General features: G+C 40.1%; 1 protein-coding gene across 1 annotated transcript in view; it reads left to right on the forward strand.

The window, feature by feature from the left end:
* The window catches only part of SEC24D (SEC24 homolog D, COPII coat complex component), a gene marked incomplete at both ends in the record, with an annotated part of 53,481 nt that overhangs the window by 19,906 nt on the left and 13,941 nt on the right, over nt 1-19,634 (forward strand). The window contains 2 exons of the mRNA XM_080627310.1: nt 15,509-15,647; nt 17,250-17,365. Coding sequence (XP_080483436.1) covers nt 15,509-15,647; nt 17,250-17,365 — 255 coding nt within the window. The remainder of the gene's footprint in view (nt 1-15,508; nt 15,648-17,249; nt 17,366-19,634) is intronic.

Raw genomic sequence — 19,634 nt, forward strand, 5'->3', positions numbered from 1 at the left:
GCACAGAGGTGAACTACAGGGTCTGTAGTTCCCTCGGTCTTCCATTTTCCCCTTCTTGAAAATGGGGTTATATTTCCCTTTTTCCAGTCTTCAGGAGCTTCACATGACTGCCACGATTTCTCAGATATGATAGACAGTGCCTAGCGACTTCATTTGCCATCTCCTTCAGGACCTGTGGATTTCATCAGGTCCCATGGACTTGTGCATGTTCAGATTCCTAAGATGATCTCAAACCTCATCCTCTCCTGCAGCGGGCCTAAGGTCTTCATTCTCACAGTCCTTCCATCTGCCTTCCAAGACTTCGGTGGCGGGGCTAGAGCACTTGCTGGTGAAGACTGAGGCAAAGAAGTCATTGAGAACCTCAGTCCAAATCTCCAGCCTATCGAGGTCCTGCTGAATGGCAGCAAAGCCTTCAGGTGTATCAGCCACTCCCCCCAGCTTCGTATTATTGCAGACTTGCTGAGGGTACGTTCTAGCCCTTCATCCAGGTCATTGATAAACAAGTTGAACAAGACTGGATCGAGTGTCAGTCTCTGGGGAACACCACTAACTACAGGCCTCCAACGGTATCCTGCTCCACTGATCACAGCCCTCTGAACTCTGCCATTCAGCCAGTTCTTAATCCACCTGTCCTGGATTCAGTTGTAACAGTTATTTTTCTTCTTCTTAGTAGCTGGTGCAGTGCTGTGTTTTCAGCTTTAGTCTGAGAACAACGCTGATAACACACTGATGTTCTAGTTGCTGCAAACTAATGCTTACCCCGATCAAGGACTTTTCAGTCTCTCATGCTCTGCCCTTGAGGAGGGACACGGGAAGCCAGGAGCAAGCAGAGACAGGACACCTGACCCAAACTAGCCAAAGGGATATCCCTTATCATCATTATTATTATTATTAGTGGCAGTAGTAGTATGGGTATGTTGAGCCTGGGGACCTCATAGCAACCTTCTAATATCTGAAGAGGGACTATAGGGATACCAGAGAAGGACCATCAAGGACTGTAGCAGTAGGACAAGGGATAATGCATTTAAACTTAAACAAGGGAAATTCAGGTTAGATATAAGGAAGAAGTTCTTTACTGTGAGGGTGGTAAGGCACTGAAACAGGCTGCCCAAAGAAGTTGTAAATGCTTCATTCTTGGCAGTGTTCAAGGCCAGGTTGGACACAGTCTTGGGCAACATGGTCTAGTGTGAGGCACCCCTGTCCATGACAGGGTGTGGGAGTTACACGATCTTAAGGTCCTTTCCAACCCAAACCGTTCTATGATTCTATGACTCTGGTGAGACCACATCTGGAGTACAGTGTCCAGTTCTGGTCTCCTCAGTACAAGACAGACAAGGAGCTACTGGAAAGGGTCCATTGGAGGGCCACAAGGATGATCAGGTCTTTGGAGCATTGTCTTACAAGGAGAGGTTGCAGGAGCTGGGCCTATTTAGTGTAGAGAAGAGTGGACTGAGAGAAAATCTCATTAATGCACCTAAGTATCTCAAAGGCAAGTGCCAGGAGAATGGTGCCAGACTTCAGTGCTGCCCAGCAAGAAGATGAGGAGCAATGGCATAAACTAAAACACAAGACATTTCACCTCAACATGAGAAAGAACTTTAAATTGAGGGTGGCAGAGCACAGGAACAGGCTGCCCAGGGAGGTTGTGGAGTCTCCCTCTCTGGAGACATTCAGAACCCACCTGGAAGCATTCCTCTGTAACCTGCTCTACGTGGTCCTGCCTTGGAAGGGGGGTTGGGCTATCTGATCTCCAAAGGTCCTTTCCAACCCTAATGATTCTGTGATAAAAAAAAAAACCAACAAAACTTTACTGGTGATATGGATGTCCTGGGTTCAGCTGTAGCAGTTAATTTCCTCCTTCCTAGTAGCTAGTGCAGTGCTGGTTTTGACTTTAGTCTGGGAACAGTGCTGGTAACACACTGATGTTTTTAGTTGTTGCTAAGTAATGCTTACTCTGATCAAGAACTTTTCAGTCTCATGCTCTGCCAGTGAGGAGGGGCGTGGGAAGCCGTGAGGAAGCAGAGACAGGACACCTGACCCAAACTAGCCAAAGGGGTATTCCATACCACAGCACGTCATGCCCAGTATATAAACTGGGGGGAGTTACTCAGGAGGCCTAGATCACTGCTCAGGTTGGGCTGGGTATCATTTGGTGGGTGGTGAGCAACTGTATTGTGTATCACTTGTGTTTATTGGGTTTTCTTTTCCTTCCCCTTTTAGTTTTATATTCTCTTCTCTTGGTATTTCTTTTATCATTATTACTGTTAGTGGTAGTAGTAGTAGTTTTGTATGGTACCTTAGTTATTGGACTGTTCTTATCTCAACCGGTGGGATTTACCTTCTTTCATTTCTCTTCCCCATCCCTCTTAGAGTGGGGCAGGGAAGAAAGGGGAGGAGTGAGTGAGTGGCTGTTCTGAGTTACTGGCTGGGTTTAAGCCATGACACCAGCTCACTGTCTGTTCATGTAACCCACATTTCCTAAGTTAACCTACAAGGATCTAACAGCAGACAGTCTCAAAAGCCTTGCTGAAGTCAAGGTAGATAGCATCCACTGCTCTTCCCTCGTTGATCTGATTTGCCATGTCACCATAAAGGGCTATAAAATTGGTCAAGCAAGATTTACTCTTGGTGAATCCATGCTGACTACTCCTGATGACCTTCTTTTCTTCTACATGCTTGGTGATGACCTCCAGAATGACCTCTTCAATCATCTTTCCATGAATGGAGGTGAGGCTGACTGGCTGATAGTTTCAAAGTCCTCCTTTCCCTTTTTGAATGACCTTGGCCTTCCTCCAGTCATCAGGCATTTCACCTATTTCCAAGATTTTTCAGAGATGATGAAGAGCAGCAAAGCAGCAACATCTGCCAGCTCCATAAGTACCCTTGGGTTCATCCCATCAGGGCCCATAGATTTATGGGTGTAAGTCTGTCTAGCCTATCTATAACCCAGTTATGTGCAACCAGGGGGAAGTTTTCCATTCTCCAGCCTTCATCTCTAACCTCTGAGGTCTGGGACTCCTGAGAGCCATTCTTAGCAGTAAAGACTGATGCATAAAAGGCATTCAGTAATTCTGTGATCTGTCTTCTGTTACCAAGACACCCAAAGAGTTGTGGTTAATGGCTCAATGTCCGGCTGGAGACCAGTAACAAGTGGTGTCCCTCAGGGGTCGGTGTTGGGACCGGTCTTGTTCAACATCTTTATTGGTGACATGGACAGTGGGATTGAGCGCGCCCTCAGCAAGTTTGCCGATGACACCAAGCTGTGTGGTTCGGTTGATACGCCGGAGGGAAGGGATGCCATCCAGAGGGACCTCGACACGCTTGTGAGGTGGGCTGATACCAACCTTATGAAGTTTAACCATGCCAAGTGCAAGGTCCTACACCTGGGTCAGAGCAATCCCAGGCACAGCTACAGGTTGGGCAGAGAAGAGATTCAGAGCAGCCCTGCAGAGAAGGACTTGGGGGTGTTGGTCGATGAAAAAATGAACATGAGCCAGCAGTGTGCGCTCGCAGCCCAGAAAGCCAACCGTATCCTGGGCTGCATCAAGAGGAGTGTGACCAGCAGGTCGAAGGAGGTGATCCTGCCCCTCTACTCTGCTCTCGTGAGACCTCACTTGTAGCATTGTGTGCAGTTCTGGTGTCCTCAACATAAAAAGGACATGGAACTGTTGGGACAAGTCCAGAGGAGGGCCACGAGGATGATCAGGAGACTGGAGCACCTCCCGTATGAAGACAGGCTGAGAAAGTTGGGGCTGTTCAGCCTGGAGAAGAGAAGGCTGCGTGGAGACCTCATAGCAGCCTTCCAGTATCTGATGATGGGATCAAGGATGCTGGGGAGGGACTCTTCATCAGGGACTGTAGTGACAGGACAAGGGGTAACAGATTCAAACTTAAACAGGGGAAGTTTAGATTGGATCTAAAGAAGAAATTCTTTACTGTGAGGGTGGTGAGGCACTGGAATGGGTTGCCCAGGGAGGTTGTGAATGCTCCATCCTTGGCGGTGTTCAAGGCCAGGTTGGATGAGGCCTTGGGTGGCATGGTTTAGTGTGGGGTGTCCCTGCCCATGGCAGGGGGGGTGGAACTAGATGATCTTAAGGTCCTTTCCAACCCTAACTATTATATGATTCTATGATTTGTGGCAGTTTTACCCTGCTGTCTGTTTTGAAATGTTGGCTTGTAATTTTGTAATCCTCTTATCTACTCGGGACTTGATGTGAGATTCCTCTTCATATTCACGACTACCGGAAATGAAATGTCAGAGCTTATTGAATATTTAATGACCCTTTTCCTTAGTGTAGTCTTCAATATGACCCTTTTTATCTGGATTATTCAGATTTGCTTCATGTCTGTTGGCAATGCTGGACTTCTCTCCAGCGTAGGTAAGAAAAGCTTCCTCCTTTTGAATGAGTACTCCACAGCAAAACCAGCAGCTGTTAACCAGTGAGGAGATAATATATTTCTATCTCTGAATTCTAAGTGGGACAGATTGCTTTGTGTGTTCAGCAGTTCTAGCCTCTGGATTGTCCGAGATCAAGCAGAGGTCGGTGTCTTTGGGACACACTGTCAAAATAATCTGTGCTTCTTGGTCATGGTTTTTTTGAAGCATGATGGGAGTAGAAGCCCTCCATGTGTGATGTAACTTATTAGTTAGGATGCTTAGTCTGATGATGTTGAAGCACTTTTTTACCCTTGCAGGAAAAGGGAACTGACCACCAAGCTCTGCCAGTTTATACAGAAGAGTTTGTGCGCCTCTGTTTAAATTTCCACACATTGCCACATTTAAACTGATGAAAGTCGGTGAACCAGACAGAGAGCACATGCAGCAATGCCACACTGAAGATGACAGCTAGGCCAGTTAATTTTCAGGATAGAGCCATCCTACTAGACATTCCTCCTTGTTCTTAGGACTGCGTTGATACTTTTACAGCCAATCCATTGTCAGGTTGTTTAGAACAATCAATCAGTGTAGAAACTGTCCAGGTAGCATAAACTTGTATCCTGAGCTCTGCTGTATACTATACTGGAAAGTGTGAGCCTAAGCACTATGATTTTTTCCATTTTCCAATTCCAAAGCATCCTTGTTGATTCTTTCATTTGGGAGAGAACTGTGAAACTCTGGGCTCATAGTTCTGAGTCTGCCTGGACTATGGAGCAGGATGGGTATTTGACAATCTTTATTGCTCTGTCAGTGCTATTTTAGATTTGGGTTTGTTTGGTTTATTTTCAACTACCTATTGCCAGGTTAATGTCTGGGGATTTTGCTAGCTCCTCTGGGGTGCCTGACTCTCTCTTGCATGGTATGAAGAGCCCAGAATTCACAAGCATCTCCAGGTGTCTCACCCAGCAAGTTTTATATCACTCCAGAGGCCAGTGCCTATAAGCGAAGTTTTGCTATGCCTAACTTAGAGGTGCATAAATCCTGTATTAGATAAGGCTGTATTTATGGAGTGTGCCCCGTGCTAGTCTGCATTTAGTAGTAAAGCTTTTGGAGTTGGGTTGCTTCCCAAGACTTCATCATCTAGGATAAAGTTTTTTGTTAGCCTATTGGCCTGTAACTACACTCTGTAACTAGAATGAACTTTTAGAGCCAAATTTAGCAAAGGCTTTGGCAGCAGAGCTTTTCCTAATTCAAGTAAATTTTCTGATTTAGTTTTGTCTGCCTTTTTGGTTTTAGTGTATGCTTTAAAATACTCTTAAAGTGTACTCTTTAAAATACTTCTGTAGTATATTGTTCCATGCACCATTTATAGTAAAAGAGGTAATTATGAAAGATATGGGAACAGTGACTTGAAAAATTTGACATTTATATAATCTTATTCATATTTTAATTGGATTTTCTGATTAATTTTTCTGAAAATTCGAAATTTAGACTTGAAAAATGCCTTTATAAAAGTGGTGCAATTAGTTTCTGATAACTTGAAGACTCTGTCTATTCTTCAGAATGGTAATGGCAGAAGAAAAACCTCACTAAGCAGCAGTACATATAGAAGGGAAATAAAAAGTAACATTCATATCCACTTAATTAATTGGTCAACAATGTTGATAATTTGTTTTGCCAAAAAAATTACATTCAAGTAAAAAAGTTACTTTGGCTATTGCTAGATACCTCTGTAACTCGAAGTAGCTGCTTGAATGGCTTCTGCTCTGTGTGCGTGTTTTCCTGTAGAGGACACGTTGCTCTCCTGGACTTCTTCATTGTCCTCCCCTTCATTGTCTCCTTTTAAGCACTGGTTAGAGATGATCGTAGCAACAGCAGTAAATTAAACACTGTAAGACTTGTTCAAGTTCTAATTTAATCTGTCAGAGATGTTACTCTGTTACCTTGGAAACGTCACAGAGTTAGAACATGCTGGCATTTGGTAAGTTCAGGAGTGAAAGGCTGTGTTTTGCTTTTTAAACTGAAGTTGTTATTGCATGTTCAGTTTATACGTATTTTGCTTATCTATACATACTAATGCAGTATTGTGTTTTGAATGCAACTATGTATAAAGTGTGTAATTACATAGAACAACTCTTTTTATAAGGTGCACAGGAAGCTGATTTTTGGGGTGTGTGGGGTGTGGTTGAGTGTGTTGGTTTTGGTTTTTTTTGTATCAAGCAACATTGTACCAGGTTACAGCTAGGGCCTACTCATAGCAGGCTCTAATGCTGTCCTGTAGCCCTTTACAGAATGTCCTTCTTTGATTCTGTGGAAAAGGAAAGCTCCTCTTTCAGGACAGTCAATATGTAGAGGGGCTGCTTTTTCATGTGGTGGTCAACAGAGCTAGGTAATCCGTGCCTGCTAAATAGCAGCATAGATTACCTCCTCAGGCTTAGAGTAAAGGAGCAGTGGAACAGGTCTGTACCCTTAACAGGATCGCTTGGTTCATAGCTCAGTTTCACACAGCCCCTTACTTGTGACATTCAGTTATAGCTCAGTGTTAATAAAAGAGAGGAGGGTACTTGCATATAAACATGAATAATGTTTGGAGGTTCTGCAGTCTGCATCATAGCAGAGAAAGTGTTCGTGGAAGAGATTCTTGGAGTATGGGCATTCCTACTTGATGTGGTATTTTTAAAGTAACAGCTGGTTTGGTATTGATCTTCAAAACTAGCGTTGTAGAAAGGACTTGACTTGTAAAAAGGGTATTAATTTCATCCCAAATATCTTCGCTTCAGAGGTAAGATATTCGCTGCTCCTTTTAGTTCATATAACAAAATTTTTTATACTTTCTAAGTACTCCTGGTGGCAATTGGCTAGCTAGAGTTGGCTTGTGACATGACATTTTAAGTATGCTCAGTACTTCCTGATTTCAGTGGAAATAAATTAATTAACCTTAGAGGCATGTTTACTAAAAAACATTGTTCAAGAAGGCCTGTAGATAGGCAGAACTATTTTATCCACCTCCACTTACAACACTCTTAAACCTGTCTATGCTTTTTTTTCTTTTCCCCCCAATTAAAGCTTCTTTCTTTCTTTAATATGTTTGGCTGCACAACAATAGGAACAAGAGAGTTCCTGTTGTAGAAAGTTACTGGGAATGCAAATATGAATGAAGAAATGGTCACAGCTGTGTTTGCATTAAATGGTCTTTGACATTAGTTAGCGATTCTGACAAATTTTATGTGAGGGTAAACTAATAATGATGTGAGGATAAACTTGCATATAGCGCATGTAAGAGTGTCCTGGGTTCAGCAGTAGCAGTCATTTTTCTCCTTCTTAGTAGCTACTACAGTGCTGTGCTTTTGACTTTCAACCTGGGAACAATGCTGATTACACCGATGTTTTTAGTTGTTAGTAATGTTTCCTCTGACCAAGGACTTTCTGAATCTCATGCTCTGCCAGGGAGGAGGAGAAGCTGGGAGGAAGCAGAGACAGGACACCTGACCCAAGCTAACCAAAGCGGTATTCCATACCACAGCACGTCATGCCCAGTATATAAACTGAGGGCAGTTACCTGGAAGGGCTAGATTGCTGCTCAGGTCGGGCTAGGTATTGATCTGCAGGTGGTGAGCGTTTGTATTTTCTTCCCTTGTTACTTTCCTTAACGTTATTATTATTGGCGGCAGCAGTAGTGATTTGTGTTATACCTTAGTTACTGGACTGTTCTTATTTCAACCTGTGGGAGTTACATTCTTTCGATTCTCCTCCCCATCCCTCTGGGGGCAGGAGGAGGAAGAAGGAGGGCAGTGAGCAAGCAGCTGCATGGGTCTGAGTTACAGGCTGGGCTTAAACCATGGCAAAGAGTCTGGGCCTGTCAAGAAGCAGTGGTATTTGGAGCCTAAATTCTGTCTGCTATGTTGAAGATCCTCTAGAGCTCTCTTGCAGTGGTCTGCAAAAAAATAAAAATAATGCCTGCATGAGATATCTTCAAGACTTCTATTTACTTCAGTAAAATATATTGCTAAATATCTTTTATTTTGTGCTGAGTGATTTTTCAAGCCAGAGAACGACTGAAAATCAAACTTCTGATTTTGTGAAACTCCTGTGATCAATGAAGCTTGACCCCCCTTGTAATTATTGCTTACCATTTCCATAGAGAAACTTCCTAAAACTTGCCTGTCCTGTTTTTCAATGGTCTTACGGCAATTATGCCTAGAAATTTCAGACAGTGACTGCAGTGCTGGGCTATCTGTGATAGTGATATGTGGGAAATGGATCTGTGGATTAGTGCAGGCATGAACCTGAGTCCTGTCATGTGATTTAACATGTATGTCGCCCTCAGGGGTGAACAGGAATGCAGGTGGGCAGGAACAACATGATGATAACAACACAGTCCTAGGATAGTTTTGTTTGTCTCTTAGACTTCCTTGTTCTCTTGTGTATCTGCCTCTGCACAAGCTCCCACTCTTGCTATGATGAGTGTAGACTGAATTGAGGCAGTTCTTGCCTGACATGTGATTGTTTTAAAGTGCTAGCATTTTGAAAGTCTTTTGTTCAGCACAGTTTCTTGATTATCCAGTTTCACACTCTTGCTTGCAGTTAACCCTGGCTGCTGACCTTCCCTTGAGATACAGCATGTCTGTACAGGATGTCTGTACATCCAGATGACAATCAGCACTACAAAGCTGAAAAGCGGTGGAGAGCGCTGACTTGTTAATGCTTAGTATTCGTGGTCTGGGATCATGACTAGGAGAACATGTGGTGCCTCTTTCAAGCATGGATAGTAAACACTTTTTTTTTTTTTTTTTTTTTGTCTCCTCTTACCCACTTTCTGTCACCTGTATGATACAGAAGTGTTAAAGTAGTAAGCTAACTAATTTGGTGTTTAATTACATCAGAATTTTATCATTACTGCATGTGTTTACCCCCATCCTCAATATTTTCATGTTGAATCAAGTAGCCTGTATGTACACTCTTCATGCTGCCAACTCTGTTCAGTTAATTGTAATACTCTCCTTGAAAAGGGAAGAGTGAATAAGGATTTCAAGGAATAGTCTGAGGTATGATCCACTGAAATCAGTAGTATTCCATTTATTTTAGTACACGCTGGATTGGACCACATGTGCAGTGTCAACTTTGAGTGAAACTCTGCTGAAATGCCATGGTGTTTTTTGCACTGCGATGTATGCAGGTGAATGTTCAGCCTGAGTTTTGAGGAAGAATGTTTGAACATGCTGCTTGCTTTGTATGTGGTCTGTAAAAATCAGGATAGAGCCAAGAGATACTGCATCATGTGGTTGATGCTTTAGCCGTGCTGCAGTTATGCATACAGACAAGGAAATAGATGAAAAAGGAGTGTGTTACGGAAAATACTTGAACCTGCTGTGAACCCTGCAGAGGAGATAGTCCAAATTGGCCTGAGTCATCAACTGAAGGAGTCTTATAGTGTTCAAAATCTAAAAACCAAGGATAGGCAAAATAATTTCTTTCTTCAGAAGGAATGGCTTCTGATAAAAGACAGTAGGAGCATCACAAAGGGAAATGCTTTCTTGACATTTTAATGTGAATCAGTAAAGCAACTCAAAAACGAGGGTTTATTTGTAGACTGGTTGATCTTTGCCAAAAGTAATCTATGATGATACAATAAAAGAAAACAAACCCCTTAAACGGTCCTAGGAAACAGAGATGGTTTGGTTCATGACCTACGGTTGTTTTTTTTTTTAGCAAAACCATCAGTGTTACATTTCAAACTTCTCTTTGATTTTCTGGAGGAGTTTTCTTTATCTCTTTACTATATTAACTAAACAGAAGATCTCCTTGGGGAGTAGTACCACACTTGGTCAACATCCTTCTCTTGTGTTCATTAGAATGTTATATTGTCTAGCATGTCTTAAAATTCTCGTATGAATTGCATCAATGACTTGCATCAATGTAATTGAAGTAATAACTTTAGAAATACTGCCTTTCTGAATTTGTTGCCCTGGCAAACTGCACAGCTTGTCTGTTTAATGAACTGTCTGGATTGAATAGTTGGCAGTTCTGTGTCTTTCCTCCCCCCCCCCCCCCGTCAATCAGCATGCAAATACAGTATTTAGTGTTCTTTTTATATCATAAGTATAAAGTATCTTCTCTGCTGTAGTACTGCTGATCTTGTTGTATAATTTTAAGAAACTTTCACATCAGAAGTTACCAGGAGTTACGTGTCTGTGCAGCTCTCCATATTTGCAAGATACTCTTCATTTTAAAACAAATAGCCCTCATTTAAACATGTCCTGAAATGTTAGGTCCCCTAATTCTGGGGTTTTCATGAGGCATGCTTTCAGAGTCATTTGTCCCTGAGACAATTTGCAGTTGCAAAGCCAACTTGTCACACGTAATATACAGTGTTACATTGTGTAGAGTGACCCTCCACATCTTCCAGTGGTAATGTTGCTCGAAAGTATGTAGAAGAACTTCTGATAAATTCCTCTTCTTGTGAGGACCAGTAAAGGTGTGATAGAGACACTGATTCAGCTGAAAGCTACTCTCATAGAAAGAGTTTTTGTGTTCCTCTTGGGTGTAGCCAGACTTTGAAAGCTCTGTGAGCCTCTTTTCAATATGATAGCATTCCTGCAGTTTCAGTGCTGGGATGTTAAATTCACCTAAACGATGGTGGGGTCAAACTAAGGGCAGAACCAGACTTGTTGCTGTACTTATAGGGTCTGTATGTCAAGGAGTGCACAGGAATCCTTCTTGGCTATGGTAGATAGGAAAAGGCAAAGACAAGGTGCGAATTCCATCACATGTGGAGATTTATCTTGTAGCATAGCTGCAAAATGGTTTCTTGTGGTCCAATCTGCATGCCACTCTGACAATGAAAACAGATGCTCTCTATATATATTTTATTTTGTCGTGTGATAAATGGCTAGTTTTCTTCAGTGTTTGCATGTGCCTCTCCTCCAGACTCTCCTCTTTAGATTTGTCTCTTTAGAACACCTTTCCAGAGATGTGCCATGTCAGTCTTGAGCTTCATCACAGCCCTTACTCTTACACTTATAATTTCCAGCTGTGGCCCTGATCCTGCAATATGAATATGGTGATACTTTGCAGGCACCACAGGGAAACCCTCAGGAGTGTGTCAGGACTTCCTTTTTATAAGCAACAGTAAGTCAGCTTTCTCAGACTTTGAAACGCAGGTTACAGTCCCTTTGGAAATTTTTATGGAGGTATTTCATATTGGAGCTGTGCCACCAATGTCTGTCTATTGGTTTGTGATATTGTTCTGACTTCTGAGAGATGTTCTTGCTGAAATGTTTCCAAAATAAAACTCTTGCTACTGCAGCTATATTTGGACTAATAGTGGGATAAGTTATGGTTTGTCAGATTGGCTTTCAGGACTTGCACTTCAGCAGGGCTGTGAGGTTTCAGAGAAAGGAAAGTTTATGCAGGTCTCTAAAAGCATTTCATACCCCTTCTGTCCAATCCTCCTTTGCTTTAACCTAGAACTATAATGTTATGCCTCCCAGCACAACTGATTCTTTCTACCTCTCTATTCTTTCAGCTTACTTAAATGGAATTAATTTTATGTGTCCTGTTCAGAGCTAGGCTACCAAGTATTAGTTTAGTCACTGGTTTTGAGAAATACTTATATTTGCATAGTGCTGGAACACCAGCAATAAATACATACCAAAGTGTTCCTTTTTGTGAGATCTGTCTCTGTTCTCAATTAGGTGGTCCAAATAGGCAAATTGGGCAAAGGTTTGTGAAGAGATGAGGGGGAAGAATTAGGTCATAACAAGTCTAGAAGTATGGCAAATGTTGAGATAGTTATACTAGATATCCAACTTGATTCACTTGTTATTGGTGGAGATTTAAGAGAGGAGAGGAAGAAAACGCTCGTACTTTATAGGTGGAAAGGCAAAAGAAAAAGAAGTATTGCATTTGTTGAAAAAAAACCCAAAACCCAAACAACCAAACCACACACACACAAAAATGAAGCTTTATCTTATTTCCCTGCTCCTGTGAGAGTTTGGCACTGGGTTCCATGGGACCATAAACAGATCCCTGCTTTATCTTCTGGTGTACAGTGACATCTGCAGAGTGGAGCACATCAAACAAGACTTTCCAATTTAGTGCTGTGCCTTTTGTATGTCTGTTTTGCTTTTATGTATTCATTAGTTTAAGCTTACTACTTTATTTTATGCTTTTTAGTGCCTGTACAGTATCATTTTATCTTTATATCTTTCCAAAGGGCTATTTCACTTGCAGAAGTTAGTTTGACAGTTGTTTACACACCCAAACAGAAATTACTTTCTCTTTATGGGCAGAATGTCTAGTTTTACAGTGTAATGTCCTGAAAGATTTCAGTATTTTTTGAGGTAAAGTTTGTTTCACAACTGTGATGTTCCTATCAAGAAGTGGGGTTTTGATGCTTTCAGTCTGAGTGCTTATTCTGAAATTATCAGACAGATAGCATTATTATTAGATGTGTTCATTATTGAGGTAAATGTTTTAAATTATTTAAAGAAAATACTAAAAATGTGAATTCATTTAATTAATTCAAAACAAATAAATGAAGGTACACATTGGGATTCTTTGCAGGATTTTTCTTTGCTGGACAAAACCCTTAGCATTTTTGGTTGCTTTTGCTTCATTGACTTGTAAGTTTTTCTCTTTTTTTTTTTTTTTTTTAAGTTTCTGCAGGCTTATTAGGAAGAAAATGTAGCTAGCTTCTGCTAGCATTCTTTATTTCTCTGGGCAAGACAAAACAGAAACCAGCTTAGTATAGGTTTACAGAATATTGCCTATGGATTCTATTTTCTTAAGACTTTAGCACATGTATTAACCTCATGCACTGCAGATAATCTCAGTAACTTCAAGACAACCATTTGATACATAAACCTAAACATGTTTGTAAGTCTTTGCAAGCATATCCCTTAGGCTGCTGAGGCTCCAACTTTATACTTTAAAAAGGACTTTGTAATAGGTAGTTTCTTTAAAAGAAACTTAAATGGAGGGGAAGGCTAAATTTTTTTTCCAAATATGAGAAGACAAGAAAAAAACCCACAACATTGCTTTTATTTCTGCTGTCTTTAAAAAGATAATTCATTAAATATGTGTAAGAATGTAGACACCTGGGCTCTGAACTTCATAGCATTTCTTTTTTTATTGTTGATGCTTTTTATGTACAGGTCTTAATTTTGATATTTCAGAATATGCTTATTGGGGTTGATTTTTCTTTCCTCTCTGGTAACATTGTGTGTATCAAAACAAAGATGGACTATTCATCAGGGACTGTAGTGACAGGACAAGGGGTAATGGGTTAAAACTTAAACAGGGGAAGTTTAGATTGGGTATAAGGAAGAAGGTCTTTACTGTTAGGGTGATGAGGCACTGGAATGGGTTGCCCAAGGAAGCTATGAATGCTCCATCCCTGGCGGTGTTCAAGGCCAGGCTGGACAGAGCCTTGGGTGGCATGGTCTAGTGTGTTGTGTCCCTGCCCATGGCAGGGGGTTGGAACTAGATGATCTTAAGGTCCTTTCCAACCCTAACTATTCTATGATTCTATGATTCTATAAGGTTTAAAAATACTAAATCAATATATATGTATGCATCAGGAGTTGTTTTTGTCTTGTTTTTCACCCTACCAGGTCAGATACTATAATAATACTAACTGCATACCAGATCCAGGCCTCATAAACTAATATAGCAGAATAATAATCAGAAAATTGCCAAGTAATGAACAAACCCCAGAAGTTTTAAAACTTATTAAGAGATTGTGACTGATGAGCAGGTTTTATAGCCAAGGCTTTCATGTCTGAAAAATTACCCTGATAGTTTGCCAGCTGACGTTATTGGTTAATTTGTCTTAAACTCATTTTTTGTAGAAGAAAGAACACAAAATAATATCTCAGTGGGACAGGAGGGAGCACTTAAAACCCACGTAGTAAAAATCTATTTGTTGTATAAAATCCTTAGCAAAAAGTATTAAACCCTTTGGAGAAATAAATGAGTAAAATAATCTTTGCAATATATAAACAAACAATAAAATATATGTAAGCAGTGAATGCTAGAAGGACAGGAAGGATTTTTTTAGGTATCCAAAGACTCTTATGCCCCAGTAAAAGACAAAGTGTGTAATAGATCAAGTATGTCCATTCCATCAGAAGAAGCAGAGTAATTTAAAAAAAAAAAAAACCAAAGTGAATATGGTAGTGGTAATGGTTTAACATTCAAAGGATGTCAGCATTTTTCCTCTTGTAGGGATCTGTAATGTGTCCATACTCTAAATTTCTTTTCTCATTCTTATATTCGCAAGTTTTTAGTTGAGATTGAAGGAAGTAAGAAAAAAGGAAAATACAAAACACAGAGTTTCATAAATAATCGAGCAAACTTCATTTTTGTAGTAGTTTCAAGTATGTCTTTTCTAACATTATGTATAATCACAGGGCTCCTTCAGTTGCTATACTGAAAAGAGGCATCTGGAAAATGCTGTGGTTTTTGGCAGAGGCTAGAAGCTAGCTCTGCCTCTGGCAGAGGCCAGAAGCAGGCATGGTCAGTGTAATTAAACTGACAAGTGCTTGAGATACTGTATTTGCTGTATGTACTTTCCTTCAGTAAGTGTTAGTATTTCTTCTAAATCTGCTGTAGCTGGTGACCCTGACAACTTTAAATGTTAGTATAGCATGTAACATGGCAGCATTGCGGGGGCAGCATTTAGAAGAAAATTTTAGAAGCTTTCTTAGTAAATACCTGTTCGAGAAACTGTTTGCAATAGATGAGCAGCAGTAGATTTCTTCAGTATGAGCTCAAATCTGACAGAGAAGGCAAAATACCTGACTCCAGCAGATTTCACTTAATGAGCTGTAAAAACCCCTTGCTGGAGAAAATGAGCCTGGAGCCCTAAACTTCCAGTGATTTTGAAACTTTATAGACATTTGATGTGAATCTTTACTCTCTCTCTCTGATAAATGTCAGAATATAGCCTGTGAACTTGTAAATTTAGCTGCTGTGGGGTTGAGCCATTCTGCAGATTTTGGGTGAATGCTGAACAACAAATCATCTCCTGATGAGGTGGTCTTTAACAAGAGTTAAGTCCTTCTAGCTCGCTTTATTTGGTTTCAAGTTTGCATTGCATTTTGAAACTTCATGTACTTCTTCATCTAGACTCCTCTTTATGTTGTAAGCCATGGTGAGACTGGACCAATCCGATGCAACCGATGCAAAGCTTATATGTGTCCCTTCATGCAGTTTATCGAAGGTGGAAGGAGATACCAGTGTGGATTTTGCAACTGTGTAAATGATGGTAAGTATTGTTGCTCTGATGTATGATTCATACAGATTCCATAAAACTGAAAAGAAACTATATCCCTAAAATTATTTCCTTGACTTGATGAGAAAATAGTTCAGTGAGATGCGGTAACTAGGCCTATTTCACAAATAAATACTTTTTAAAAACCCTCAAAAAGTACACAAGAAAAATGCATAGAAAAATTTGTTCAGTACAGTTTAAAACAAAATGTATGAAAAATAATGCTGGCTCATGAAGTCCAGTCTGATACATTCAAAACTCGATTTAAAAATACAATGTTAACATTGAATACAGGGCTGCTTGTATTGCTAATGGAAAGCAACTTCTGTGCCAACAGAATTAATTTATTTGAGAAATCTAAGTGTCCAGCAAGAGCCAAGTATTTAGAACCATGTTAGCCCAGTTCTGTCTGTGACTGTGGATGCAATGGTTAAATAACCTATTAATCTTACTGTGACAAGTGTTGGTTTTCACAGAAGATGCCATGCCATATTTGTTCAAGTGTGCTGCATGTGACTCATAACTGTTCTCGTGTGCCTGGCTAAATCCCAAATCTTTGGTAGAACTAGCCTTTCTAAACATTTGTATCAAGTTGGATTTCCTCAGCTGGATCACAGTGATATAGTGCTTTCCCTAATACAGTAGTCTTTTCAGCTCTGACATGTGAACCTTGACAGACTCATTCCAGCTTCTCTTCTGTCTGACTCTCAAATATTTGTGCAAGCATAGCAGATAACGAATTTTGTAGTTTACCAGTTTAAACTCTCATAAAGAGAAATTTAAATGCATTGTAAACATTTTAAGAAAGACATTTAAGTTATAGTGTCCATTTTAAATCATGGTTTGTATTACTATGCTATCTTGTATCCAACTCAGAAAGCACTTTAAAATAAAATTTTAATGAGGGCTGAAAATGGCCAACCCACTAAATAGATACTCCTCCCATTCACATGCACGTTCACTTTTTGGAGGCAACAATGTGAAAAATAAGCATTCTAAATATACATTGATTTAGGAAAGAGGAGCTAAAACCTGTATGTGACTCTTCCTCCTCAGTATGACTCTAACCATCAGACTAGCTGTATGGAAATTGGCGGTGGCAAACTCACTCGATTTCTTACTGCTTTGGAGTTACGCACCTTATATCTGTATCTGCAGAAGGTTCCAGGTGCACTTTGTTGTACAGTAGCCCAGGGTTGTGAACCTGTGAACAGACTGCTAAGTCCAGAGGGTAAAAGGCTCCTGCCTATGGAAAATGACTTGGGTCAGTTTTATCTATTCAGGCCTGGCAGTGTAGAGTTGAGAGCATGTGGACATTTATAGGGGAATACACCCTGTACTCCAAATACAAAAGGAGCTGTCATTACTAGAATGTCGTGGTGTTTTTGTTTGCTTGGGGTTTTTTAAACCAATGCTGGGGAAAAAAAACCACACCAGCATTGCAACCCAGATAAGTGTTTAAACTCTTTCCTTGATCAGTAAGAGAGTAGTTGTACACATGTAATAGTACATTGTATGTGGTGAAAGAACTTGCTAGGTTGTTCCCCTCATCCCCAAAATATAAACTTTTTTTCCTGCTCTTGTGTTGGCTTTTAGTCCCTCCATTCTTCTTTCAACATCTGGACCACATTGGCCAGCGGGTAGACCACTATGAAAGGCCTGAGCTATCTCTGGGATCTTATGAATATGTTGCTACTTTGGATTATTGCCGAGTGAGTATTTCCAATATACAAACTAATTTTACAATTTTATGTCAAAACAAACAAAATCCTTTAAATACTTACAGTAGAGTAAACGCACCTGTAAGCTGAATATCAGAGTCCAGGAACATTCTAGAAAATTTAGACAGATGTGGAGAATACAATGTTTTATTGTTTTGTGCTGCAGAGTATGAAACTAGGAAGTAGGAGTAATAAATAGCGCAGCAAATTTGTGGATGACCAGTTGTTCACAGGTGTTTATTTGGTCCTAGCTAGCATGTTGCACTGTTGAAATTCTGATGCAGTGTTGCATTTTAAATGCATGTCTTCTTTTGGTTTTTAAGACAAGACACGTGCCAGGATTGCCTTCCAAATATTGAAAACCTTCACAAGGGAATTTGACCTTTAATCTTTTCCTGGCAAGTGTAGTTTTAGTATTCTGACCAGTAAGTACAATGGAATGGGTTCTCTCTCCTAGTATTAATGCACTAAAGAATTCATCCCACAGCCAACAAAAGTCACTGTAAATATATGTAGTTGATTTTATTAGAAAACTCTATTTGATACTTCTGACAGTATAAGTTACTTAAACTTTTCAAACTTCAGATCATTTTATAAGACTACATCTATCCACATTATGGACATATTCTTTTGTTCTTGCCAAAATCAGGCAGAATTTTCTTCCTGTCATGGAACTGAGGTCATTATAAGGTTGGGAAAGGCAACTGGGCCCTACAAAGCTTTGAAGTAGAGACCGGTAACTTCCTCAGACCATCGAATTATTGCTGGTATGAAGAAAATGAGCAGGTTTAATTCTTTCTCACTAGGGTACTGCTTCAAAATCCAGTGAAATCCCTGAGGTGACCTATATGAATTTTATTGCAGTGGGAGCTAAACCCCAGAGCAGGAGAGATGGTGAGGTGTTACAGAAATACAGTGCGGGATCCTCAGATCGCATCCAGTATCATTCTATCAAATTCAATTAAGCTTTGCTGATTTCTGGCAGCTCAGCTTTTGAAAAGTCATGTGTACAAAATGGTTGGTGCCATTTTCACAGTTCTTCTTTGCTCCAGAGTGTAACCCTGTCTGGTGCAGTTAACATCACAGAGCATCTTTCAGTGCAGTGGCTTTTGTCATATAGCTTAAGTTGGGGAGTTTACTTGGTAAGTCATCCAGGATGGTCTGTCTTGTTGCAAAGACCCATCAATAGACTTACTTGAATGTTCCAAAAGAGAAATCTCTTACAAAATTAACAGTCACGCTGGAAATGCTAAGTCATTAAATGTTACAGACGTTAACATTATTTTACAATTAATTTTTCATCTTGCTCCAAGTTGCAAAAGTTTAATTCTTTTATAAATCCAGTTTAAGACCAGAACTGAAAAGCCATTTCCTTTTGTGCTTATCAAATGACAAGGATATACAGCTATGAGAAATGTTAACAAATAACAGCTGGTTTGCATTATTGTGCTCATGCAAAGCGGATGTGGCAAGAGCACAAGTCCTTGTTTCTACAATGTATTTGTCAGAACTTGTGCAGGGATTCTTTATAAAGGCAATGTGATACAAGAGTTTAAAAGTAGTGTTTGATACAGTTTTTGAAAATAGAATCCAAGTACAGTAAACAGAACTGCTTTTAAAAATACTGCATGGTTTTAGTTTACAGAAATTAATCCTGATTTACATGATTCAAATAAAGAGAGATCAAGGATGTAATGTTAAGTTTAAAGTGTTCCAGGGACTACAGGTAAATCATAATTCAAGGGTTAGATGATCTTTTTCTTACATGGAGTTTTCTGAAGTTTAATTTGATTGAGTGGTCAGAACTCTGTATGCGAAGGCAGTGAAACAGTGTAATTGAAAAGCTGTCCTGATTTTGACACCAAGTAATGACCAGTGTTTATTCTAATGGGAATTAGGAAAACCAATCTTATAATCATCAAGTATGATGATTACTGTTGCTGTGTTCACTTTATATAATCTTCTTCCTGGGTACTTCTCTAAGCATTACACTGCTTTATTTGGAAACAAAGCATCTTACATTTTTCTTATTACGGAAACTTGTGTCAGTAGTGTACGTCCCAGTTTGATTGCCACTTACATTATGAATAAGAGGAATTCCCAAAAGAACCTGTACCAGCTCAAGTCACTGCTGTGTATGCAGTAACTCTACACATTGAATGTTCCACTCTCATACTTTGCTTATCCTACACAAAGTCAGCTTATTCCTGAAAGTACAGCTCAGCTGTCTAGAATGTCCCGGAGTATGACAGACAAATAG

This window comes from Psittacula echo (assembly GCF_963264785.1).
Source record: "Psittacula echo genome assembly, chromosome: 1".
Taxonomy (NCBI): domain Eukaryota; kingdom Metazoa; phylum Chordata; class Aves; order Psittaciformes; family Psittacidae; genus Psittacula; species Psittacula echo.